Genomic DNA, 23,027 nt, shown 5'->3' on the forward strand with positions numbered 1-23,027 from the left:
TTAACCACGTGCCTTTTCACAGAGCTAACATGGAAAAGGTTATGAAACCTACCGCTCAGTATGTTACTATCTTGCGTGAACCAGTTTCGCGATGGTATTCTGTGGTGCAGTATCACTCATTATTCAAACTTGCTCTTCGTCTCACTAAAGAGCAGTAGGGAGCCATCAAAACGTCACCTCTTGATGATTTCCTCTCAACAATAGCGAAGTGCAAATATTTTTCATGTAGTCTGGGTCATAATAGGCAACTGTTTGATTTAGGATTGACCGAAAAAGTTTATTATACAGATGAATATGCAATACAGAAGAAAATTAAAACAATAGAAGAAGAATTGGATCTGGTTTTAATTACGGAGTACTTTGATGAATCCTTGCTGCTGTTAAAGAAAATGATGTGCTGGACATTCCAAGACATAATGTATATTAAGAAAAAGCAACGTCGAAACGTGAGCCGCGAGCCCACACGTATAGAACAGGCCAATGCGATACGAAAATAGAACAAAGGAGATGTCATGCTCTATCAACGATTCGATCGAACATTATGGAATAAAATCCATAAATATGGGCCAAATTTTCAGAAAGAATTAAGACGTTTTAGGGAAATGAGTAATGTCACAACTAAATCTTGCGTGAATACTACGTCATCAGATATCAACGGGAATTGATGAACGTTTCGATAGTCTGGTACAGAATGTATGGTAAGATGTAACTACACAAAATGTGACAATACGGTTAAGAGAGTATGGGGAAACATCAGCTAACGGACTCATTGAGAGAAAATCATTGCGTTTTGGGGGATCTGTTTACTAGTTTAATTACGTAATCCAAATGACTGAGTAGAAGGAAGTGTGTTTCTGTTTATATAATTCATTTATTTGCTATGAATAACTCAAGGGGAACATTGAATTGGCTTCCAACCTTACCGGTATATGTCAAGTACTATTTAAACATATATCTGGCTATACCATGGTCATTTCATACAATATCCTTAGGTCATTTCATACCATATCCTTAACCACTTGCCTGATATCCCCCAAATTAAGTGGTGAGGTATATCCCCTGGTGATAATACGGACTTGTGCCTTGAACTTTCTTCACAATAAACTAGTAGATACGAATGGACGAGTAAAAGTGAAAAGTGATCTTTCATGTTTTCTAAATTCACAGTTACAATGGTGGCTGAAATTAAGGCTCAAGTGATAAAAGAAAGAACGCTGCCTCACTCAAAGAGGAGTTTATAAATGAAAGGTGCGATTTTTAAACAAGCTAATATTCTTCCCTTAATCAATAAATTGTTCATGGTGGGTGTTTGCGTTGAAAGCTATATATATATATATATATATATATATATATATATATATATATATATATATATATATATATATATATATATATATATATATATATGTGTGTGTGTGTATTACTGGTAGGTGTGCTCCTATTCCACACATTACCACAGTTTAGACAATATGCAGTATCCTATAGTAGCCTTTATGTAAACAGATCGGTAGTGTACCATATATGTGGACTCCATAGGTTGCCTTAGATTCCTAGTTTGTCAAGGGCGTAGGAACCGGGGGGGCTGGGGAGCGCCAGCCCCCCCCCCAGTGAAAAATGTGGAGGGGCGGAAGTATCATTCCGCCCCCCCCCCGCTCCGCAAGTCAGAAAACCCCTTTTTCATTTCCAAATGAGAAAAAAATCTCATTTGGAGTACCAAATTGCATCTAAGGCCAGGTGAAAATACAAAATTAAGTTTGCAAAATGGAGTGAGTGCTGAAGTGTGCTATATTGCACCAACTTGCATCTGAGGCCATCTGGAAATGCAAAAAATTCAAAAGGGGAGGGGGACACCCCCTCCCCTTAGACCCCTCCCCCAGGCCAGCCATCAGTCTTCAGCCCCCCACCCCCCCACTCAAAAGTACCTTCCTACGCCACTGTTGTTTGTTGTGATTTAGCCATGATATTTAACACACATACTTCGCTGATGCTCTAGATAACAGCCTGCAACATATGACTGTGCATGCAGCAATCCTTTATTTTGCCTGAATAGGTTTAATTTTTTTGTTTTCCAGAGAGGAGATTTACTGTGGATATGCTTTCGTTATTTCTTGCATCAATGTTAAGAATATGTGGAGAAAATTAATTGAATTTGCGGCCTATATACATACGTTGTGTTTTATAATCAGCCCCATGGATTTTAGTCCTACTTGTTGCTCTCATCTGTGGAAGCTATCTCTCTCACCGTTTTGTTTTGTCCTTTATTATTGTTAATTAGGAAGTAACGAAATGCCAAACCACAAAAACTCACTGATAATATCACTGAAGAACGTTATCATCACTAAAAAAAGGGTAAGTCGGGTTTGTATCTGTGTTGGTTCATGCGATGATATTGGGGCAGGATGAAATCGGTAGAAACACTTCTACTATAGCCGTTAAACTTAAAGCATCAATTGTGCTTGTCTTTATTCGTAAGGTCACAAGTAAAACATTTCATAACTTTTTGTCTAGCACATTTGGTGCGATATCCTCTCAGTTAAATCTAAAACATTCATTGGTTCACTTTTTTTTATATTATTATTCTTCTGCTATTTTAAGTCAACCTTTTCGTGGCTTATCTGACAACATTATGTTACAATAACTATCGGCTACTAATGAGATTTTTTTACAAATTAGATGCATCAAACATTGAAAGTAAAACAAAGAAACTATTTCCAACGTCAGTTTTTTTAAAAGTCCTGTTATGGGAAGTGTTCACTATCGATATATTTGTCCCTATCTATAAACCGTTACCGGGACCACGTCTGTATCTAATCTATGTGTTCCGCCTCAACCGCGCTGCTTCCGGGTTGATATTTTCATTAATCCAAGGAACAAAGTGTGGGACATTTGCGAAGAAATCTAACTCATTTTGCAAAGCACATCCACTGCCCCAACTGGTGACTCCAATGACAGTCCAACGGCGCGATGTCCCTCTTTTAGCATACTTCACTAAAGGTCCTCCCGAATCTCCAGTGCAAAGTCCTACTTCTCGACCGAGGTACCCAGCACACGTCATAGTTTCATCAAACCAGTCTTCTTCATCGTTTCCAACCAGACTTGTTTCACATTCATCTCGCCTGCGAAGTTTCATGATTAGTTCCTGAAGGTCGTGTTCCAGTCTTTTGGGAAGCTTCGATTTTTTTGGAATTACTCCGTTGTGTCCCCATCCTGTCACAACTGCAGCACCAACAGTGAGCAACCGGTTCTCTGTTGGTGAATTTAAAGAATCGAAATGTGACTAAGACAATGTTGTAAATTAAAGCAAGGCGGTGTTCACACATCCGAGTTTATAGCAGCTACGTTCAGTTTATTATCATCGTTCTTACGGCGAGGATGAGATATATTGTAGTCGGTTTGTCATTGGGGCCTATATTGTGTCTATTTCAGTTGCCATAGCAAAGGTTGCCATGGTAGAAGTTGATGTTCCTGCTCAGAGAGTCTCCGTAGGGGTACCAATTATGGGTGTGATCGGAAATCCCCAGCTGAGCGTGTGGAACGCCATTTTAACTTTTATTCAATAATAACAGATATCTCTAATTCATTTCCAGATATTTCTTATTCCTTTGCAGATATCAATTATTAAAGTATATGTGAGATATCCAAATTGAGTTCGATATCATCAAGAATTCGAATTCGAGATATAAAAACTTGAGATATCGGGAATACAGTTAGAGATATCAAAGATTTAATTCAAGTTTGGATATCTCGAATTCATTTCTTGATATCTCGAATTCAATTTTGGATATCTCGAATTCAATTCCAGATATCTTAAATAATGTTCATTTGAATATTTTAATTTATTTCTTGATAGCTTAAAATCAAGTCAAGCCTTAAATAAGAAATGAATGTGTAGCAATAGGTGTGACAGATATACAGTATTTACAAATTCCACTCCTTTAAAGAGTGCTTGTTCTGTGTAAATTGTCAGATTCAAAAAGCACCAGGGGTGCATTCTGTACAATTATTACACTTGGGTCATATGCCCTCAATATCAGTAATACGCCAATTTATACGCATTCACACACCAGTGAATCAGTGTGGTCGAGTGGTACGGACTTGGGTTTGTGATGCAAGATCCGGGGATTCGATTCCTAACTTCGCCTGATGAGTCCCAAAAGGACGAAGCCGGTCGTGAAGTGGAATTTTTCTGATGTGTTGTTCTTTATTTATTTACCATAAATCTGTCATAGCACTTGCTACACATTCATTATATATATATATATATATATATATATATATATATATATATATATATATATATATATATATATATATATATATATATATATATATATATACATTGGGCACTTGGTCTCACCTTTTGCGGGATCTGGCAGACAAGCCTTTCTAATATGAAAACTCAGTTTAACCGGTTTTCTGAGTTGAATCAATGCTATGTCATTACTCTTTGTCACATCATCGTAGTCGGGATGCAGAATGGTCTGATTGACTTGTAATTTCTTCCGTTGCCCATCGAATCTATTAACAATGCCTATAGGGTATTGAAGGGAATACGAATTCAATCAATCAAATAAACGAAAAGATACTTGATAAAACATGTATGCTTCTCCGTCGGTATGCATGTGTTAAGTATGATGACTGAAGTATTACTAAGCACCAAAATACTCAACTTGAAGACATTGAATGCAATAAAAAAGATCACGAGATACACCTTTCGGAGTTCATGAAAGATATATGTCAAAACAAGCTTTACTAGTGTTTGTTTTCTATATATTATCAGAAAAACCGTCCGATTATATGACTTTCAGCACATTCATGCACAATTGAGTATTCTCAGAAAAAAAGATACAACTATAGCTGTCCAATTTTGCATATGAGGTATATTTAGACTGTAATTAACATCTGTAATTAGAACTTAACGCAAGGTTGTGCTAATGAATAAACCCCAGAATCTGCTTCAGTGGGCGACATGGCCAGAATGATTTGTCTACTTCTCCATAGACTGAATGTAAAATTCCCCAGTCCCCGCCCCCACCCCTCAACTGAAAGTTTTTTTTTCACCGACTAGCGGTGCAAGTAGGAGAACTCACCTGCATAAGCTTCGAATGTGACATTGCCATGGAGACAATGTGCTGCCGTCAAAATCCAGTTTGCCTCAATAAGCGTTCCCCCACAGATGGTGTTCTGTCAGAAATTGTGTTTAATGTTGTTCAACTCAAAACAATAATGATTCATAAAGCTTTTTTACATTCTTTCTCTAAAACGATATTGACATTTCAAACACCTTTATTTATGTGATATGTAGTTCTTGGCCAACCAGATCATTATTTTAATCGATATGTTGTTAACAATTCATATTTAAAAATTAATAACGATAATATTTACTCGAATATTTTTATGTCGAAAAAAGCTTATATAGAAAATAATGTATTAAATAGTAATGACTTATTACCTATACTGCAGTCACCACGAAGTTTGATATTACAAATAATTTCCCGTTTGACTTTTTATGATGGAATTTTTAGCAGCAGTCCCGAGAGTGGAAATCCAATGTAAAGCCCATTGAAAGCCTTTCTTTTCTGATACGTTTTACGATTAACTGGCGTACTTCAAGGTTACTTCAAAGAATTATTTGTACCAACTAATGTTCACATAAAATTTAGCTAAAAGACTCTCCCATGTGTACATTTTGTAATTATGAGGATGAGACCCTCGAACATCTATTTTGGTCATGCCCAGTTACTCAGATAATTTTGGCAAGTTATTTCTGCAACATGTCTGAGATACATGACTTTCATTTGGAATATGTGAAGTTTGGATTTTTATATGAAATTAAGAAACCGATAAACTTTTCCATACTGTATATGTAATTTGGTTTTCAACTGTAAAATAAATAACAGAATTCCTAACGCATCAATTTTTTCAACAAAAGTTCCACTTTATGTTACAAGTTGAGCGACATATCCTTTGTAAACGGAATAATGACTTGCGCTTTTACGTTTCCAAGAAATTTTCATTGACTCTGTAAGTTAATCTGTTTACCATATGGTTAAGAAAGTTGAAATTTCATTTTTGAAAGTGTTCATAATTTCTAATTTGTATAAAATGTACAAATTGTCAATAAAGACAATTGACTGATATCACGAGGTAAAATCAGAGGGAAACGCCTCTCAGCGGTTACTTGCCTTTAAATACATTGCATATGCAGCGCACGAGTAGTTTACAAGCTAATCCTAGCTGCAGTTCATACTTCAGTATAAATCTAAACAGAGGCAGTGCTTACATAGTAGTATATAGAATTTGTCACCAGACAGGACAAGTAGTGTTTTTGACAGAAAAAACAATGCAAGTGGAAAAAAGAAAAAATATGGGGTATACATAGATGGCGATTAACCACTTCTTAAGTCAAGAGGTAACAAGCTGATAGAAGCAATATTATGGGAGCAACTCATCCATCATAGGTAGTACTATGAATAGGTTAGTTTAGTAGAGCATAAACTCCTGGAAAGAACTTTAAAACCACTTGTAAAAGCTAATACAAGCAATGTTATGGGACCAACTCATCCATCATAGGTATTACCATGAACAGTTTAGTTAAGTAGAGCATAAACTATGGAAAGAACTTTAACAATACTTGTAGAAGCAGATACAAACAATATAAAGGGACCAACTCATCCATCATAGGTAGCACCATGAAAAGGTTAGTTTAGTGGAGTATTAAATCCTGGAAAGACCTATTAAAATATATATAAACGAAGATACAAGCAATATAAAGGGAGTCACTCATCCATCATAGGAAGTGCCATGAACAGTTTAGTTTAGTAGAGCATAAACTCATGGATAGAACTTTAAAACTACTTGTAAAAGCTGATACAAGCAATGTTATGAGACCAACTCATCCATCATATGTAGTACTATGAATAGGTTAGTTTAGTAGCGCATAAACTCGTGGAAAGAACTTTTAAACTACTTGTAAAAGCTAATACAAGAAATGTTATGGGACCAACTCATCCATCATAGGTCGTACCATGAACAGTTTAGTTAAGTAGAGCATAAACTATGGAAAGAACTTTAACAATACTTGTAGAAGCAGATACAAACAATATAAAGGGACCAACTCATCCATCATAGGTAGTACCATGAAAAGGTTAGTTTAGTGGAGTATTAAATCCTGGAAAGACCTATTAAAATATATATAAACGAAGATACAAGCAATATAAAGGGAGTCACTCATCCATCATAGGAAGTGCCATGAACAGTTTAGTTTAGTAGAGCATAAACTCATGGATAGAACTTTAAAACTACTTGTAAAAGCTGATACAAGCAATGTTATGAGACCAACTCATCCATCATATGTAGTACTATGAATAGGTTAGTTTGGTAGCGCATAAACTCATGGAAAGAACTTTTAAACTACTTGTAAAAGCTAATACAAGAAATGTTATGGGACCAACTCATCCATCATAGGTCGTACCATGAACAGTTTAGTTAAGTAGAGCATAAACTATGGAAAGAACTTTAACAATACTTGTAGAAGCAGATACAAACAATATAAAGGGACCAACTCATCCATCATAGGTAGTACCATGAAAAGGTTAGTTTAGTGGAGTATTAAATCCTGGAAAGACCTATTAAAATATATATAAACGAAGATACAAGCAATATAAAGGGAGTCACTCATCCATCATAGGTAGTACCATGAACAGTTTAGTTAAGTAGAGCATAAACTCATGGAAAGAACTTTTAAACTACTTGTAAAAGCTAATACAAGAAATGTTATGGGAGCAACTCATCCATCATAGGTCGTACCATGAATAGTTTAGTTTAGTAGAGCATGAATTTATGGACAAGAACTTTAAAGAACTCGTTAAAGATGATTAAAGCAATATTATGGTTGCAAATCATCCATCATAGGTAGTCCCGTGAATATTTAAGTTGAATAGAGTATAAACTCCGAGAAAGAAATTTAAAAGTACTTGTTTAGGTAAATGCGTAAAAACTCAGGGAAGTCTAAACTTGATCCTATGATTTGATGGACGTAAGAGTAAGAGCAAAAGTAATGTAAACTGTTCAAAGTCTTAAGACAGTCGAAGGTTGGAATCCTCCCACTTCACATAATGTGGATTACTTATTTTGCTATGTGCCTAGGTAGAGCATAGACCTCCACCTAAAACAGCAAGAAGGTTCTACTACATAACGGGAAGTCAAATCAGCCTAAGTTTCACATCTTCATTGAGACCTGACCTGTAGAAATGTCGTATGGTTTGACTTTTGCAAACCTTTAATGAGATTTCACCTTTATCAAATTGTGCAGCAAATTTACTTAATTCATGTGGGTAATCTACCATGCATATATAATTTCTTTTAAAGTCAAATTCTCAAGATAAAATACATTTGATATTTTGACATTTGGACATCTGCTGACCCCATTTGACCTTTGACACCCCCAAATAATAGGGTTCTTGTACTCACTATAAGACATTTGGGATATCATGTTTACAAAGTTTTATTTAAAAGGCTTTACAGAGTGTTACCTAATGACCTTTGACATAAACCAAAGACCAATTAGGTTCTTGTAATAATTATGGGGAAGTCACAGGAAAATATGAAATTTTCACATTTTGTCCTCCGCTAACCCCAATTAATGATCTTTGACCTCCATCCAAAACATTATCGTTATTATACTACACTGTAAAAAATGTCTGTGATATAACAGCTTTACGCCGTTCATCTACTAAAATTAATCATGTTGTTAAAAAAAAATTGTTGTCCATTTACAAAATGTATTGTAACAACATTTTCTGTATATGGGAACAAAATCTTCATAACAATACATCAACTGCTGTGTCGGAACAAAAGCATCAGGCTCGATCCAAGTTTTCATTATGCGGTCGAAGTGACCGCGAAAACGTTACACCAAATCTTGCATCATAAAACGAGAACCGTATTTTACATGTTGTTGGAATGATAGAAAGTAGCATATACGTTTAGTCTTACGCAATCAACGAGTTTTTTCCGAAATAGTAAAGTTAACAACTGTGTCGCAAAGTTGTAGATGACCTTTGTACACTACTTACAGTTGAATGACGCTGGGCGCGCACCGAAGGTCCGAAACCGCTGTAATTACGGTAAGTAATGATTTCAAAGCTTTTTAGTCCTTTTTAATCTAACATGAGTGCAACTATAGTGAATTGAGTCATATGAAACTGTTACTTTTTACGTAAGCATTTATTAAACGTTCGTTTGTTGGTTTGTTTGTTTTGAAATAAGCGGCAAAGCAAGTAGGCTAGGCCGACAGCACAGCTCTCTGTCGGTCCATTGTGTGCATACTAGCAAAGGATGCTATGGCAGTTCTTTGTTAGGCGAGCATATACGATCGCTTACTTCTAGCATATCGTCGTAGTTGTTTTGACAGTCATACCAAACCTAAGCTTATATTCATTCTTTCGCGGTATCGTTTCTATTGGCTATGATATAACGCAGCCTAGACACTGGTCACCAATCAGTATCTATGCTTTACTATATAACATAGATTCTCTTAGGAAACTTCTTGATATCACTTTTACTGTTTAGTTTGAAGCCCCCGATCGGCTTACACTAAATCTTGGGGGAGTCGTGCAGTCCCCTATGGCACGCCAAATGTTAAAATTCAGAAATGAACAATCTAGGCTAGGTTTATGGTTAACAAACTCGGGTCTATCACTGAAATAGATCATCGATCAATGAAATTGTTTTGTTTTTTTTGTCTGATAAATCACGTTTTTCCAGTGATAAATCAGAATTTTACTAATACAACTTTTTTTGTTTTTCTCGCTGAATTTTGAAAACTAATTATTGGTCGGTAAAACCATTTGTTATTCCTTGTTCAATTCTGAAGGATGCTACTGCATGCAATGGGGAAACCCTGTATGTACTATGTGCCTGTCATTTGATGCCTTGGCGTATAAACACGATATCACAAGAACCAAAGATGTTTGAACTCGAAATTTAGTATTTATAGGTATGTTTGAGTGGGAGAGGGCTTAGGTGGAAGTTAACTATACAAAAAATTCCTGAAGGAAATTTCTTTGTAAAGGGGAATTGTGATTATTGCGAGCTAGAAAAAAATTACAGGCAAAGTCTACCTCCTAGCCCTCCTCCCCCCCCCCCCCTACCCATCCAGAACTGTGCCTGAGCTGCTAATTGCCCCTAGCCTACTTTAAGTATCATGAACAGTTGATGTATGCACTGTTGTATGCTGCAATAGTAACCCGATCTTAGCATGGATGTGTTGATTGTGGGTGTTATGAATTATGCCAAACTGTAACCTACTTACAGTATTAACTGATATGATTTGTCATCTGTCAATATATATGTAACCAAAAGTGTTTGTTTGTTTTCCTTTCATAGGATTGGCTTCAGCTAAACCTGAGATGGAATAGTCAGGGGCACCGGATTTGTAATGTATTGTTGGAGAGCCTGACCCATTTCCGAAAGGTTTTAATTTCCATATGTTTTTACTCTCTTGCAGATGGTTACTTGTTCATGTGGTGTTCACTCTGATACTGCAGCTAGAAAGATGTGTCACTACAGGCTTCATCAAAATCAACCAAATTTTCAATTTACGTGCATGTCCTGAAGAAAAGTGCAACAGAATTTTTGTAAGTTATTCAACTTTGAAAAGTCACTTCTATCGTGACCATAGAGAAGATGGTATTGAAACACTCATTTTATCTCTATTCTAAGACTATGATTGGTCTCACATATCTATGCACTAGATCATCAGGTTTTGACTTTTTTTTGTAGTAAAGTGCATCACGGTGACCACTGGATTCATCCAGAGTGCAAGGGTTTCACTTGCAGGCTACTCTTGCATAATTTCTGAATGAAATGGTTTTTAAAATTATAATCCATGGATCTTTATACTTTAAGATATTAATAAAAAATGCTTTTGTTTTTATGTAACAGGTTGCAATCCATTTCTTAGAAACAGAATGGCAATAACAGTTGATCGGGAACCTCTGCTGTATCCTACATCCATTATTGCTGTGTTGAAGATGTTGTTCATGAGCTACTATGTGTTCAACATATGCTATCCCATAGCTCGAGGTTCAAGCAACCATGGAATACATACAGAGGTACAGTTTAAACCTAGTTTCTTGACAGATTAACAAAGGAGGTGCATTCAAACTACAGTTCCTCCATCTTGTTGAGATCATGCAAGAAGAACTGCAAAGAAGAACTGTCAATGCCAACAAATGTTGTGCAACATTAAATGTTTTCATTAAACTACTAGTGCACCTGTCACGGCATGCAAATAACAACAGTTTAAAATATCAGTGGCGGTGGGGGGCTGAAGACTGATGGCCGGCCTGGAGGAGGGGTCTAAGGGGAGGGGGGGGGGATTTTTTTGCATTTCCAGGTGGCCTCAGATGCAATTTGGTGCAATAAATAATAATAATAATAATAATAATTTATTTTGTAAAGCGTAAAATCCACAAAAGTGCTCTAAAACGCTATGAACAGCAAATAAAGAAATATAAAAATATGACACAAAATATGTAGTAAAAAATGCAGAATTAAATACAATATAAATGAGTATGAAAAAATAAAAAGCATGCACGTTTGAGTATTGCACATGAAAGGAATTTAAAATACACAGTTTAAATATTGCAAAAATGCTGTCTAAAAAGGAAGGTTTTCAGCTTTGATTTAAAGGTCGTTAGACTAGAAACAGTTCTAAGTTCAGCTGGCAGCTCGTTCCAGAGGCGTGGCCCAGCCACGCAAAAAGCTCTGTTCCCATAGCTGTTTGTCTTGGTGATCGGAACCTCCAGACGACTATGACCAGAAGAACGTAGGGCTCTTGTTGGCTGATAAAGACGGATCAGATCTTGCAGGTATGGAGGTGCCATGTTGTTCTGGCACTTGAACACAAGAAGAAGGACTTTGAATCTAATCCGCTGTGATACTGGCAGCCAATGAAGTTCATGTAATATTGGGGTAATATGACTAGATGTTTTTGTTAGTGTAACGATCCTTGCTGCTATGTTTTGAAGCCTTTGCAGTCGTTTTATTTGTTTAACTGGTAGTCCACATAAAAGTGCATTGCAATAATCCAGTTTAGATGTTATGAAAGCATGGATTAACTGCTCTGTGGCTTCTCTGGTGAGGTATTTTCGTATTCTTCCGATGTTGTAGAGATGGTACTGAGCAGACCGACACACAGATGTTATATGGTCTTCCATAGAGGCATGCTTGTCCATTATGACACCGATGCTCTTTGCCACATCACTAGGCTCCACCTGATGGTCACCAATAATGAGGCTTGGACACTCTATCTTTCTGGCCAGATGCTTTGATGATATTAGAAGCACCTCAGTCTTTGAGTCATTCATTTTCAGGCATTTGTGTGACATCCATTTCCGAACTGAGGTTATGCACTTCTCTAGACGGTGCACAGTGATAGTAATGTCATTGGGATGGAACATAAGATAGAGACTCGAGTCGTCTGCATAGAAGTGATAGTCCATGTCCTGTGAGCGAAGTAGCTGACCCAGTGAAGACGTGTATACCGTGAAGAGCACAGGCCCCAGGACCGAACCCTGGGGCACGCCACATTCTAACGTCTGAGGGTCAGAAGAATCCTTTCCCAGGCACACAATCTGTTGGCGATCACTGAGGTATGATGTCATCCACTTTAAGGCGGTACTTTTAACACCAAGGTCACTGAGTGTAGTAAGAAGCTGGAGGTGGTCAACCGTATCAAAAGCGGCCGAAAGGTCTAACAGAACCATCAGGCACGCTTTCTGACCTCCAAGAGCTACCATCACATCATTCTGAATGCGCACGAGGGCAGTCTCGGTGCTGTGGTGTTTCCTATATGCAGATTGATGAGTCTCCTGTAGACCATTGTGTTCAAGATAGGATGTAAGACGGGATGACACAACTTTTTCTAGAATCTTTGAAACAAATGGAAGGTTTGACACTGGCCTATAATTTGAGAGAACGGTAGGATCCAGCGAGGGTTTCTTGATGAGTGGCGTCACATGGGCGAGCTTGAAAGCGGATGGTACATCGCCAGTTATGAGGGAGTTGTTCACAATAGTGCTGATAACTGGCAAGAGAGGTGTCACACACTGCTTAAGGAGATTTGTAGGCAGCGGATCAAGGCCACAGCTCTTAGACGGGGAGGCCATTATGATCCGCTTCAGTTCATCCTCTGTAGCTGGCTCCCACATATCTAGTGCACAAGATGGCGGTTTCTGCACTGTCAACGAGAAGGATTTTGACTTCCCTTCACTGACTATACTGGCTCTAATTCTGGTGATCTTGTCAATGAAAAATGTGCTAAACTCATGCACAAGGTCCTTAGAATCCTTGTCGGGGGGTAATGTTGGTGTTGCCTTCCTACCCAGGAGATTGCTAACAACAGAAAAGAGCTTCTTGGAGTCACCGCTATTTTCAGAGATGATGTTGTGGAAATGACTTGACTTTGCTTCTGCTATCATGATGTTAACTTTTCGCTTAGCTTCGATGAACATATCTCTGTGCACAGTAAGCCTGGTCTTTCGCCACAGCCGCTCACACTGCCTCCGCTGCTGCTTGGCCTCTCTTATCAGAGCCGTATACCAGTCTGGCTGTGAACGCGCCGGAACGCGTCTGGTCTTCTTTGGGGCATGACTGTCCACGATGGAAGATAGGACAGAGTTATACAGACTGATGGCATTGTCTGCTGGAGTGTCACTAGAAATTGAAGCAAGAGATGAGGCACTAATATCACAGATGAAGCTGTCAGGCTGAATGGCCTTTGTCCTTCTGTAGGTGATTACCTGTGTTTTAGGCATAGTGCAGTGTAGGGGTAGCACACAGAACACGGGGTAATGATCAGAGAGACATTTATCCTCAACAGCAACACGTGGCACAATGTTATCCATGTTCCTGGTCAGTACCAAATCCAGCGTGTGCCCACCACGATGCGTAGCCCCAGTCACATGTTGAGTCATTCCAAGTGACTCCACTAAAGAAATGAACTCTGCTCCCTCCTTATCTGCTGGCTTGTCAATGTGTAGATTAAAGTCTCCGAGGACAAGGAGAATACCGGTGGATATGACGAGAAGTTCAAAATAAGCAGTTATTTCCTCCATAAAAGTTCTAAAGCTGTTACCATTTGTCTTTGATGGTGGTGGCCTGTAGATGGTCACTAGGCGCACAGGAGGAGTAGTCTGCATCACACATTCCAGGCACTCAAATGATTGGTAACTATTAGATGTATTGGGTACCAATAAGATAGAGTCTCTGTGCATGACAGCAATTCCCCCTCCTCTACCTTTCCTGGGGACATGCTTCACATGATAACCTGGTGGCTTTAGCTCTGCCAGAATGACCTCATCTCTCTCATCACCTTTAAGCCATGTCTCAGTAATAACACATGCATCCAAAGCATTGTCCATGGTGAAATCACAAAGTTCTGTAGCTTTGTTGCACACGGAGCAAGGGTTAATCAGGCAGAGTTTCAATGGCATAGAGTTAGTAGAGAAGGAACCAATCAGCTGATCTGTGTTGTTGTTGTTGTTTTTGTCCGGCCCTGGATGACCTTGACCCCTGACCAGGCTGATAAGGTTATCATAGTTGGCTGAGCGTTGTTTAATCACTTGTCTGGCCAGTGTGTTTGTCAGTCTCACAGGTATTCTTCTCCTTTTAATCCCCTTTGTGCCCCGGCTGGTTGGCTTAACAGCACTTATTCCATTTCTTTTGAGAGTGTTGTAGACTTGGATCGGTAGCCGGAGCAAAGGCTTGGTCAATGATCCACGGATACTAAGCAGTTGTGCGCTGGTATACTTAAGCATGTTGGAAGGCAGTCAACCGTGGCAGAATCGAAGACGTATAACTTGAAGAAAACCACATAAATATGCACTTTCTAGTCCGTCAAATTGAAAAATAATGTTATGTACAGACTCTCTGATATTTCGAAAAACAACAGTCCATTCTACAAAATTGTATGATGAATAACTTCTGCCAAAAAATCGATGTAAACAGGAGCTGCGAAAACATATGCAACCTCACAGGGTGCTATATACTATATACCAATATAGCACACTTCAACACCCACTCCATTTTGTAAAGAATTTTGCATTTTCACCTGGCCTTAGATGTAATTTGGTGCTTCAAATGAGATTTTTTTTCTCATTTGGAAATGAAAAAGGGGTTTTCTGACTTGCGGAGCGGGGGGGGGGGGGGGGGGCGGAACGATACTTCCGCCCCCCCCCATATTTTTCACTGGGGGGCGGCGCCCCCCCCCCCCCCCCCCCCCAGCCTCCCCGGTTCCTACGCCCTTGGTTTATATATAATAAAATGGATACAAACTTTTACTTATATATATATATTTATATATAACTTTTATGTGAAGTTAAACTAATTTGGGGGATACTATTACCAAAATTGAATAAATTTAGTTTTTAAGCACTAGGATGTTTTTGGTAAACAAGGATAGATTGGACTCATGAAACTTTTTTCAAATTATTCCCTACAGAATACTGTTCGAGATTGATCCAGGGAGAGGGTCTAGGGCAAAGAAATCTTACAGATGGTGTATAAATCCGAAAGTAACTTCTCTTTGTGAGCGGATGAAGGAAAGTAGAGAGTGAGATATGCAGTGAATGTGGCCAAAAGTATTAAGCTACTTGAGCTAACTGCATTTAATTTTGTTTTGTTTAATGCCGTATACTTTTTGTTAAATGATACCTCCATTTCAAAAGCGTTGAATCTGTAAACTATTCTGCTATAAATCAGTAAATTTTACAGATTCATGTTACAATGTAACTTAAAGTTGATTTTTAAAATACTTAATAAACAATAAGGTAATCTGCTTGCTTCAGACGTCTTTTAACCAAACATTGTATTTTCTTAAATACAAAATATGATTCTGTACAGAACAACCTCGTAGCTTTTTCAGTACAAGTTGGATGTAATTATATAAAAATATCCCAAATTTGAGCACTGTCAAGTAGATTTTCTGATTGTTCTATATATTGGAAAGGGTTCATTTTACCAAAAAAATATCCCAGTGTGCCTTAGCATTTCAATGGAAGTTTCATCACTTTGACATTGACCATCAATCTAACTGTTTTCTTTTTTCTTTCTATTGATTTGGGAGTTGTTCTGATAGCAGTAAAGCTTATTTCCAAGGGTAGCAACTGTACTCATTCGAAACAAAGTATTTTTACTAGAAGAAATCCTTTTCAGTACTCTAAGCATATAAATAGTATTTGAGTTTCACACTGTTAATAGCTTTTTGTTTCAGGTTCAGTTTCAATGCAACTTAAGTGGTTTCCAGGTTCATGTTATTGTTTTGTTTCTTATTTCTTTAGTATGTCATAGAGTAGTATTTTTTAGTCGTTGCTCTTTCATTCTAGACACTATCTCTTTGTAAGAGTGCTAATTACAATGGACAGCAGTATCCTTGGTAGGTTCATAAGGTAAATTGACCCCCTGCTATTCAGCATTTATCAATCTTGCTTAAATAGTATTTTACCTTTGGGAGTCTAATATCATCAGGAAGGTCCAGATTAATATGCTGAAATAGTTTAGTAGTAGTATGATAATATCACTGTTTTTCAACGCACTGGTAGACAAATTCACACTTTATCCCTGTTTTGGAATGATATCTAAACTGTTCATGTTAGTGTAATATATTGTTACATTATTGTTTGCAGTGCTAATTCCACATTTGCTGTTTATGATATTCTAAAAGTCTAAAACACCTGTCAAGATTGCATGTTGGTAAATAAAGAAATGTGTGTTTGGTAAATTTGACTCTCTCAATGTGTTCCTCTTGGTATAACGTTTATTTTTTCATCTAAATCTCTTTCATGTACAACAAATTCCTCTCCACAAGAGATTCGCCCAGGATCACAAATTACTTTACCAACATATAGCAGCTTCATTTGAATACATAATTTTTACTTTCAACCACAACTTTTTACTGTGTTTACAAACTGTTATTTGGTAAATTAACGGAAACATTCTGTCTAGAAACGAAAAAAGTTCGACCAATATACAAAAAGTATTTTGAATTTTACATCACTTTTTCCATGTTACCACATAAAATTCTACCTGAATAAATAGAAATGAATCTGTTTCTACACAAACCGTAGTTGTGCATTTACAGTTGCTGTTGTACACTGATGAAAAAACAGATGGAAACTAATTGACAGCTTTTCTTTTGTAAATATACAGAGACATTTTTTACAGTGTAATTATGGGGAAGCCACATGTCAAATATGAGATAAGCAGAGGTTGATTTTGCGATATCGTGTTAACAAGCTAGGCGTCACACACATACACACGTTGGCTGCCAATGTTACTTGCCTTTTTATGGCAATAACCAAACACAGAAGAGAAATCAATGATTAAAAGTGAAAAAGAAATATATATATATATATATATATATATATATATATATATATATGTATGTATATATATATATATATATATATATATATATATATATATATATATATATATATATATATATATATATATATACTACTATAATATATATACTATAAAGGCAGTATGCTTTTCGCAGTACTTACAATTGAAACACTTACTTCTATTTCAATGTAAATTTGCCATGGCCAGTCACCCAATCTAGCAGGTGTATCTTCTACTCTATCCCTCCTTGATATTCTTCGGGGGGACACGCCGCACTCACTGTATTCTGAAAATTAAATCACATTTTAGATGAATGAACGGAATATTGCATGCAGAAGTGTAACGAAATTAACATATCACAATGTTAATTCTGATTTCATCTTATTAGATTAATCTTTAATGTTCATGCATTCAAACCCTTTGCAGTCCTTTGGGGCATTTGGATTCAAAAGTAAACTAAGCCTGGTACACCGTCGTGAACTTCCTAGCATGACAATGCATGACAAAGATATTGATATCGACCCGGTCCAAAGATCAGCGGGTGAAAAGAAAATCATTTTCGAGTCCCTTAAGTTGTAAAGCGACAATATTTTTCTTGCAGACGGAGTAGCAAACTATTTCTAACAGAAAGTTGAAAGCTCTTTGATATATTTTGTACCTATATAAGTCTATACATACAGCTGTAACCAGGGTGTCTACTGGTTAGAATTGCTTTATTTTGTTCTTGTGTTATTCCGTCTTTATTTTCATTCCTTTTTCTTATTCCTCACTTTCTAACGCTCTTTGTTTAAATTTCCCCTATCAATTATTGTAACTTGGTTAATGAAACTCAAATACTTTGCTTGTTTTGTATCGGCCGTCTGTTGCGCGGTTTCTCCGATGTGATGCCTATGACAGGTTGGTTTTAGTCGTTATTAGAAAACAGATAGAAAGTAACAGTCAGTAAAAGTCACTTTATTTCCAGAAGAGAGGAGAAGAATGTATTTATGTGGTATTCTTAATTAATAATGTTTGTAGAACTTAGCATTGTATTCCTTTGTTTTTCGTGAGGGTAGCCTTATTTGGGCACTTGGTGGTGTTGGTGACGTATGGCCGTACAGGGTGTGGAGGAAAGGAATTTATGGGATAGGTGAAAGGGAATAATGAACTCTATACATAAGATAGGGATAGGCGAGAGTGTCGGAGAGAGCTAAATGAAGGAGAGTTAGAAGGTCGTCGAGAGAGGGAGAGATTTGGTAGAAGAGGACAACACAGGAGATACAGATAGGAAGAGGGAGAATCGTCGAGGAGAGAGAGGTGGAGGTGGCGAGAGGTGGAGAGAGGAGTAGAACCACCTCTTTCTTATTCTTTCACGGAGGAAACAGACACCTTATTCTTTTGTACATTAAATGTTCGATGGAGTCGTTTAAAATGAGAGCAACATCTTCACATCATATTCTGTTTTATTCTTTCGACGGAGGACATACTGGTGGGCTTCTTCTATATCACTCAGTTAAAACACAGAGAAGAAAAACTCATATTTTGTATAATATGGAATATGGCTGTATAACATTTGAGTGAGACTAATAGATCGTCGACGTTAACTTTCTGGAAGCGGAAGGTAATATTTTTAATATTGTAACTATACTAGAGCGGTCTACCTTTTGATTTGTGCATGTGCATATGTGTTTGAGTCGCATCTGTTTAATGTTCTTTGGCTTTTGGGGTAAATTAGGATCAGGAGTCTCCCGGGAGCCAATTATCTGTGAGTTCGTTTTATCTTTATTTTCATGTAATCTTTTCTCCTCTAAAACTATTCGATACAGGTCAGTATAGCCGAGTTAACATCATATTGTTGCATTATATTTACCAGAGAACTGTGTTTATGGGTTTTTTTTCAGTCTTCTTGTGTCACTTCCCTACCAGCCCCAAGATTGATAAGTTCAAACATTCACGTGTAACTGACACGGTCCAAAGTCACCAAACCTTACTCAAATTTACCGGTCTAACGGCGAACTCTACTTCAATTGCTTTCATGTTCTCACGGTTACCGGCTATACAGCCTGCTTGTGACAAAACTTTAATTAATAATTTGTCTTACATCATAGACTTACCGGGTGTTTGATTGGTGACTGCCTTGATGAAACGTTCAAGCGTTGAGTAGTCTTTCAGAAAAAAAAGATGTTCCTGTAAAGGTTCACTTGCCAGACCACTGAGTGACCGTCTGCTAGCATTCTGACTAATTCCAATACAATGTATTGTAACACCTAGGTCCCTAAATTCTCTGGCATCCTGTTGCGCGTCACCTCCTCCAGTAGCTTCCCCTGTTATAACGAATACATACACATGACACACACACGCAAACAAAATGGTGTAGAAATTAGAATAAGAATTAAGACAGACTTAAAAGTTTTACAATTATGATAGTATACAAAGCTATATCGCTATTGCTAGACGCACTCGGTCTACCGCCCCGTGCTCATGCATTGTGTTAACCCCACCCCCCCCCCCCCCCTCCGATCGTGCATTATCCTGCGATAAACAATAGACCGCATCTAACTCCAAGGCCAGGCTGAGAATCAGGGCCACAAACCAACAGGGGAATATAATCTGTAGTAGTTATTGTTTCAAACTGTAATGGTGGATCCAAAAATTGCAACGTATGGTTAGCTTACTTCAGGCTGCAAGATTGTTTTCTCACAATTTATTTTCATAATATTACAATGGGGTGTTTACACCGAAGGGGCTTGTTTCCAAATCATACTTGTTTGCTTAAGTCGAGTAGCTTAGGCAGCTGGGGTTAAGCTTGTCGATATACTTTGTTTTGCAAGTTATATTAATCCTCCTCTGAGTCTGGCGTGTATTATACATAGGTTAATGCACGGTCAGCTGACGACAACAGGCCAATCAGATGCGAGATTTTGTAACAAGTGTGAATGAATAGCGAGTAATAGGGATAAAAGATGAAAATGAAACAGTTGAAAAAATATTAACGTAAATATGAAATTAAGTTTCAGACACTGTCATCACTGATATTTTTTGTAGTAAGAGGTTGAGCTTTCACAAAAAAACAAATGTTTATCTTTGTCTCTACATGTGATAGCAGTAATATAACAGTGAATGTAGGAAATACGAGATTTTATGTATTCATTTAGCTCATACCTATGTTTGTATGGCATCAGTCACATTCTCTTTCCTACAGAATCACCTGTATTTTGTCCTTAGTTATACACTATACGTTAATCACAATAACTTGAACCTTTCAATCATTACAATTGTTACAAAAATATAGTTAAACGTCTTTGTTATTTAGATACATACCGGTACCGTCAGTTATAAGAAATACTGTCTTAAAGGTGTTTCCCCTATTGAGCATTGCGGTGTTTGGAAGCATCACGTTAGACAAAATCTGGAAGGCATTGGCTATATTTTCCCCACCACCTGAATAAGAATGAAAATGAGAATGAGATGGGAACGAAAACCAGAAAACCGAAAACCCAAAAATCACAAATAGAGATGTTCGAAGCTAACTGAAGAAGATCACAAATAGAGATGTTCGAAGCTAACTGACATTGCTATGGTAACCATCTGAACTCAAGCAATCTTAGCTACACGATTCAAACGACATTCTGAATATGATTGTTACCGAACAAGATAATATATAAGGCATGCTTGAAACTCTTACCTCTGTATGGTATACGATCAATGGCATAAAGGACTTCGTCAGTTGAATCAAATGCTACAGCATGAAAGCCAATCTCCGTCTCATAGTTGATAACCAACGCTCCGACCCTCAATGAGTTTGGTCTATCGGTCACACCAATCTACAAAAAGTACAGGATGAACTTGGTATTGTGTTTGGCAAGTGCCAGGAGCAGCAATTTGAGGGAGAGTGCGGGTGGTGGGTGTTCTACTGTGAAGGATCCCCAAGGAAATATTTTTGGCCAGCTTTAGCGACTTGCCAGGAAAATCATGACGTTCCGAGGAATAGTTGAAGGGAACTTCTAAAGTTTCATCAGAGCTATGATCTATCCATTTTATTAGGGAGCATGATTTTCGCCCGGTTTATTGGGAAGGAAGTGGTAAACTGTTTGAGTCCGATAATTACAACTTAAACACAAGTCATTCTGGTTACTTGATATAAAAACGCAAGATCAGTTTTCATGTAGTTTTCATGAATTAGACAGTGGCCTAGTTTAAGCTTCCAAAATTTGAGGAGCTGAAAGCTGTTCCACAGAAGAATCCCATTTTATGGATGCTATGATGACCACCTCAACATTTCGACGTTTCATCTCAAAGTTTTAACTTTTTATCTCGAAGTTATAACGTTTCTCCTCAAAATGTTGACATTTTATCTCAGAACTTCGTCGTCCATTTTATCTCAAAATGTCGACGTTTCTGTATCTTTATAGTGTCGAATTTCTATCTCGAACTTTTGATGTTCTACGCAAAGCTTTATATTTGCATAATATGTGTCACATACAATAATACACACACACGATCATACAGAGTTTACTTTCGCAAGATAACAAAAATGTTGGAGTTTCGTTTACACACATATCCACACCATCACCATCACATGGATACTATTTACCTTCGTCAAGGAATCAAGAGTAATAATGCATGTCCACTGGCATAGCTGCCCATACTATAAACCATGATCAACATTTCATCTTCCAAGTAAAGGATATATTTATGCAGAGGATGCTAATCTCAAAACTTACCTCTTTAACGAGTTCTTTTGCAAACCTTTTTCCAATATTGAAGTTATCTTCGCCAACGCTTGAAGATCCGTCAAACATGAAGTAAAGATCCAGCCCAGTATCGTGGCTCAATGGGATAAATCGTGCAGTTCGATGGACATTAGTGTTTGTAGTCTCATTACTCACAACAGCTTCAAAAGGTGCGCTAGCTTCAAACCTGTCTAAATTTTCTCTCATCTTTAACGATATCTCGTGGATGTCGTCAAAATCTTGATCGCCTTTGAAAGGGTTAACAATGAGTCATATAATTAACTCATTTGCGATATTACTACCCTTATGTATGCAAACATTCAGGTACATTCCAAATAATATTCTTAAAAATGTTAGAAATTTTAAACATATTGATGAAGCTCTTACTTTTAATAAGAGAATATTATCATAGCATAATTGATAAATTGTTCACTATACTATTTAGTTAGTAATTATCTATATCTATAGAAACTTAAGGGGCCCGTCGAAATATTAGGATCTATTCGTGAATATCTAAATTAAAAAAAAAATAAATAGAATGACTATATATTCAATTAATATGTTGACCACTTGGAAAACTTTGATAAATTCCGCACTATTAAATTGATCAGCCCATTACTTGGATGACTCACATTCACAATTCAGCATTTGGCAGCAAAAATATCCACATGGATCAATAAAAGAATAAAAACTAAATTTACGGGGGACGGGGCATAGCACCTTACGAATAACGCAACGCTGATGGCGCCAATACGAATTAAAGCCACTCAAAAATACAGTTGACATTAGTAAAAAATTGTCGGAATTTCGAGACAGAAAGTCGAATTTAACATACAATGTCGTAATTTTGAGCACATAGTGGAAATATTAAGATAAGATAGTTTCAGTTAAATTTCAATGCAA

At 37.3% G+C, this 23,027-nt stretch overlaps 1 protein-coding gene and 1 long non-coding RNA gene across 2 annotated transcripts in view; one reads left to right on the forward strand and one right to left on the reverse strand.

Moving 5' to 3' along the window:
* Nucleotides 1-851: 851 nt before the first annotated feature.
* The window catches only part of LOC139964116 (complement factor B-like), a 38,057-nt gene continuing 15,881 nt past the window's right edge, over nt 852-23,027 (reverse strand). Inside the window, exons 8-15 of the mRNA XM_071965474.1 lie at nt 22,116-22,372; nt 21,077-21,215; nt 20,713-20,832; nt 19,506-19,715; nt 17,589-17,698; nt 5,091-5,184; nt 4,358-4,531; nt 852-3,246 (exon numbers count right to left, since the gene is read on the reverse strand). Of these exons, the coding sequence (XP_071821575.1) occupies nt 2,813-3,246; nt 4,358-4,531; nt 5,091-5,184; nt 17,589-17,698; nt 19,506-19,715; nt 20,713-20,832; nt 21,077-21,215; nt 22,116-22,372 (1,538 nt within the window). The 3' untranslated portion in view covers nt 852-2,812. The remainder of the gene's footprint in view (nt 3,247-4,357; nt 4,532-5,090; nt 5,185-17,588; nt 17,699-19,505; nt 19,716-20,712; nt 20,833-21,076; nt 21,216-22,115; nt 22,373-23,027) is intronic.
* LOC139964126 (uncharacterized) lies at nt 9,711-16,843 on the forward strand. Its single transcript, XR_011791836.1, has 3 exons — nt 9,711-10,640; nt 10,948-11,117; nt 15,509-16,843. It is a non-coding gene; the product is annotated as an uncharacterized lncRNA (long non-coding RNA).

The sequence above is a fragment of the Apostichopus japonicus genome, chromosome 22, assembly GCF_037975245.1.
Source record: "Apostichopus japonicus isolate 1M-3 chromosome 22, ASM3797524v1, whole genome shotgun sequence".
In the NCBI taxonomy this organism is placed as follows: domain Eukaryota; kingdom Metazoa; phylum Echinodermata; class Holothuroidea; order Aspidochirotida; family Stichopodidae; genus Apostichopus; species Apostichopus japonicus.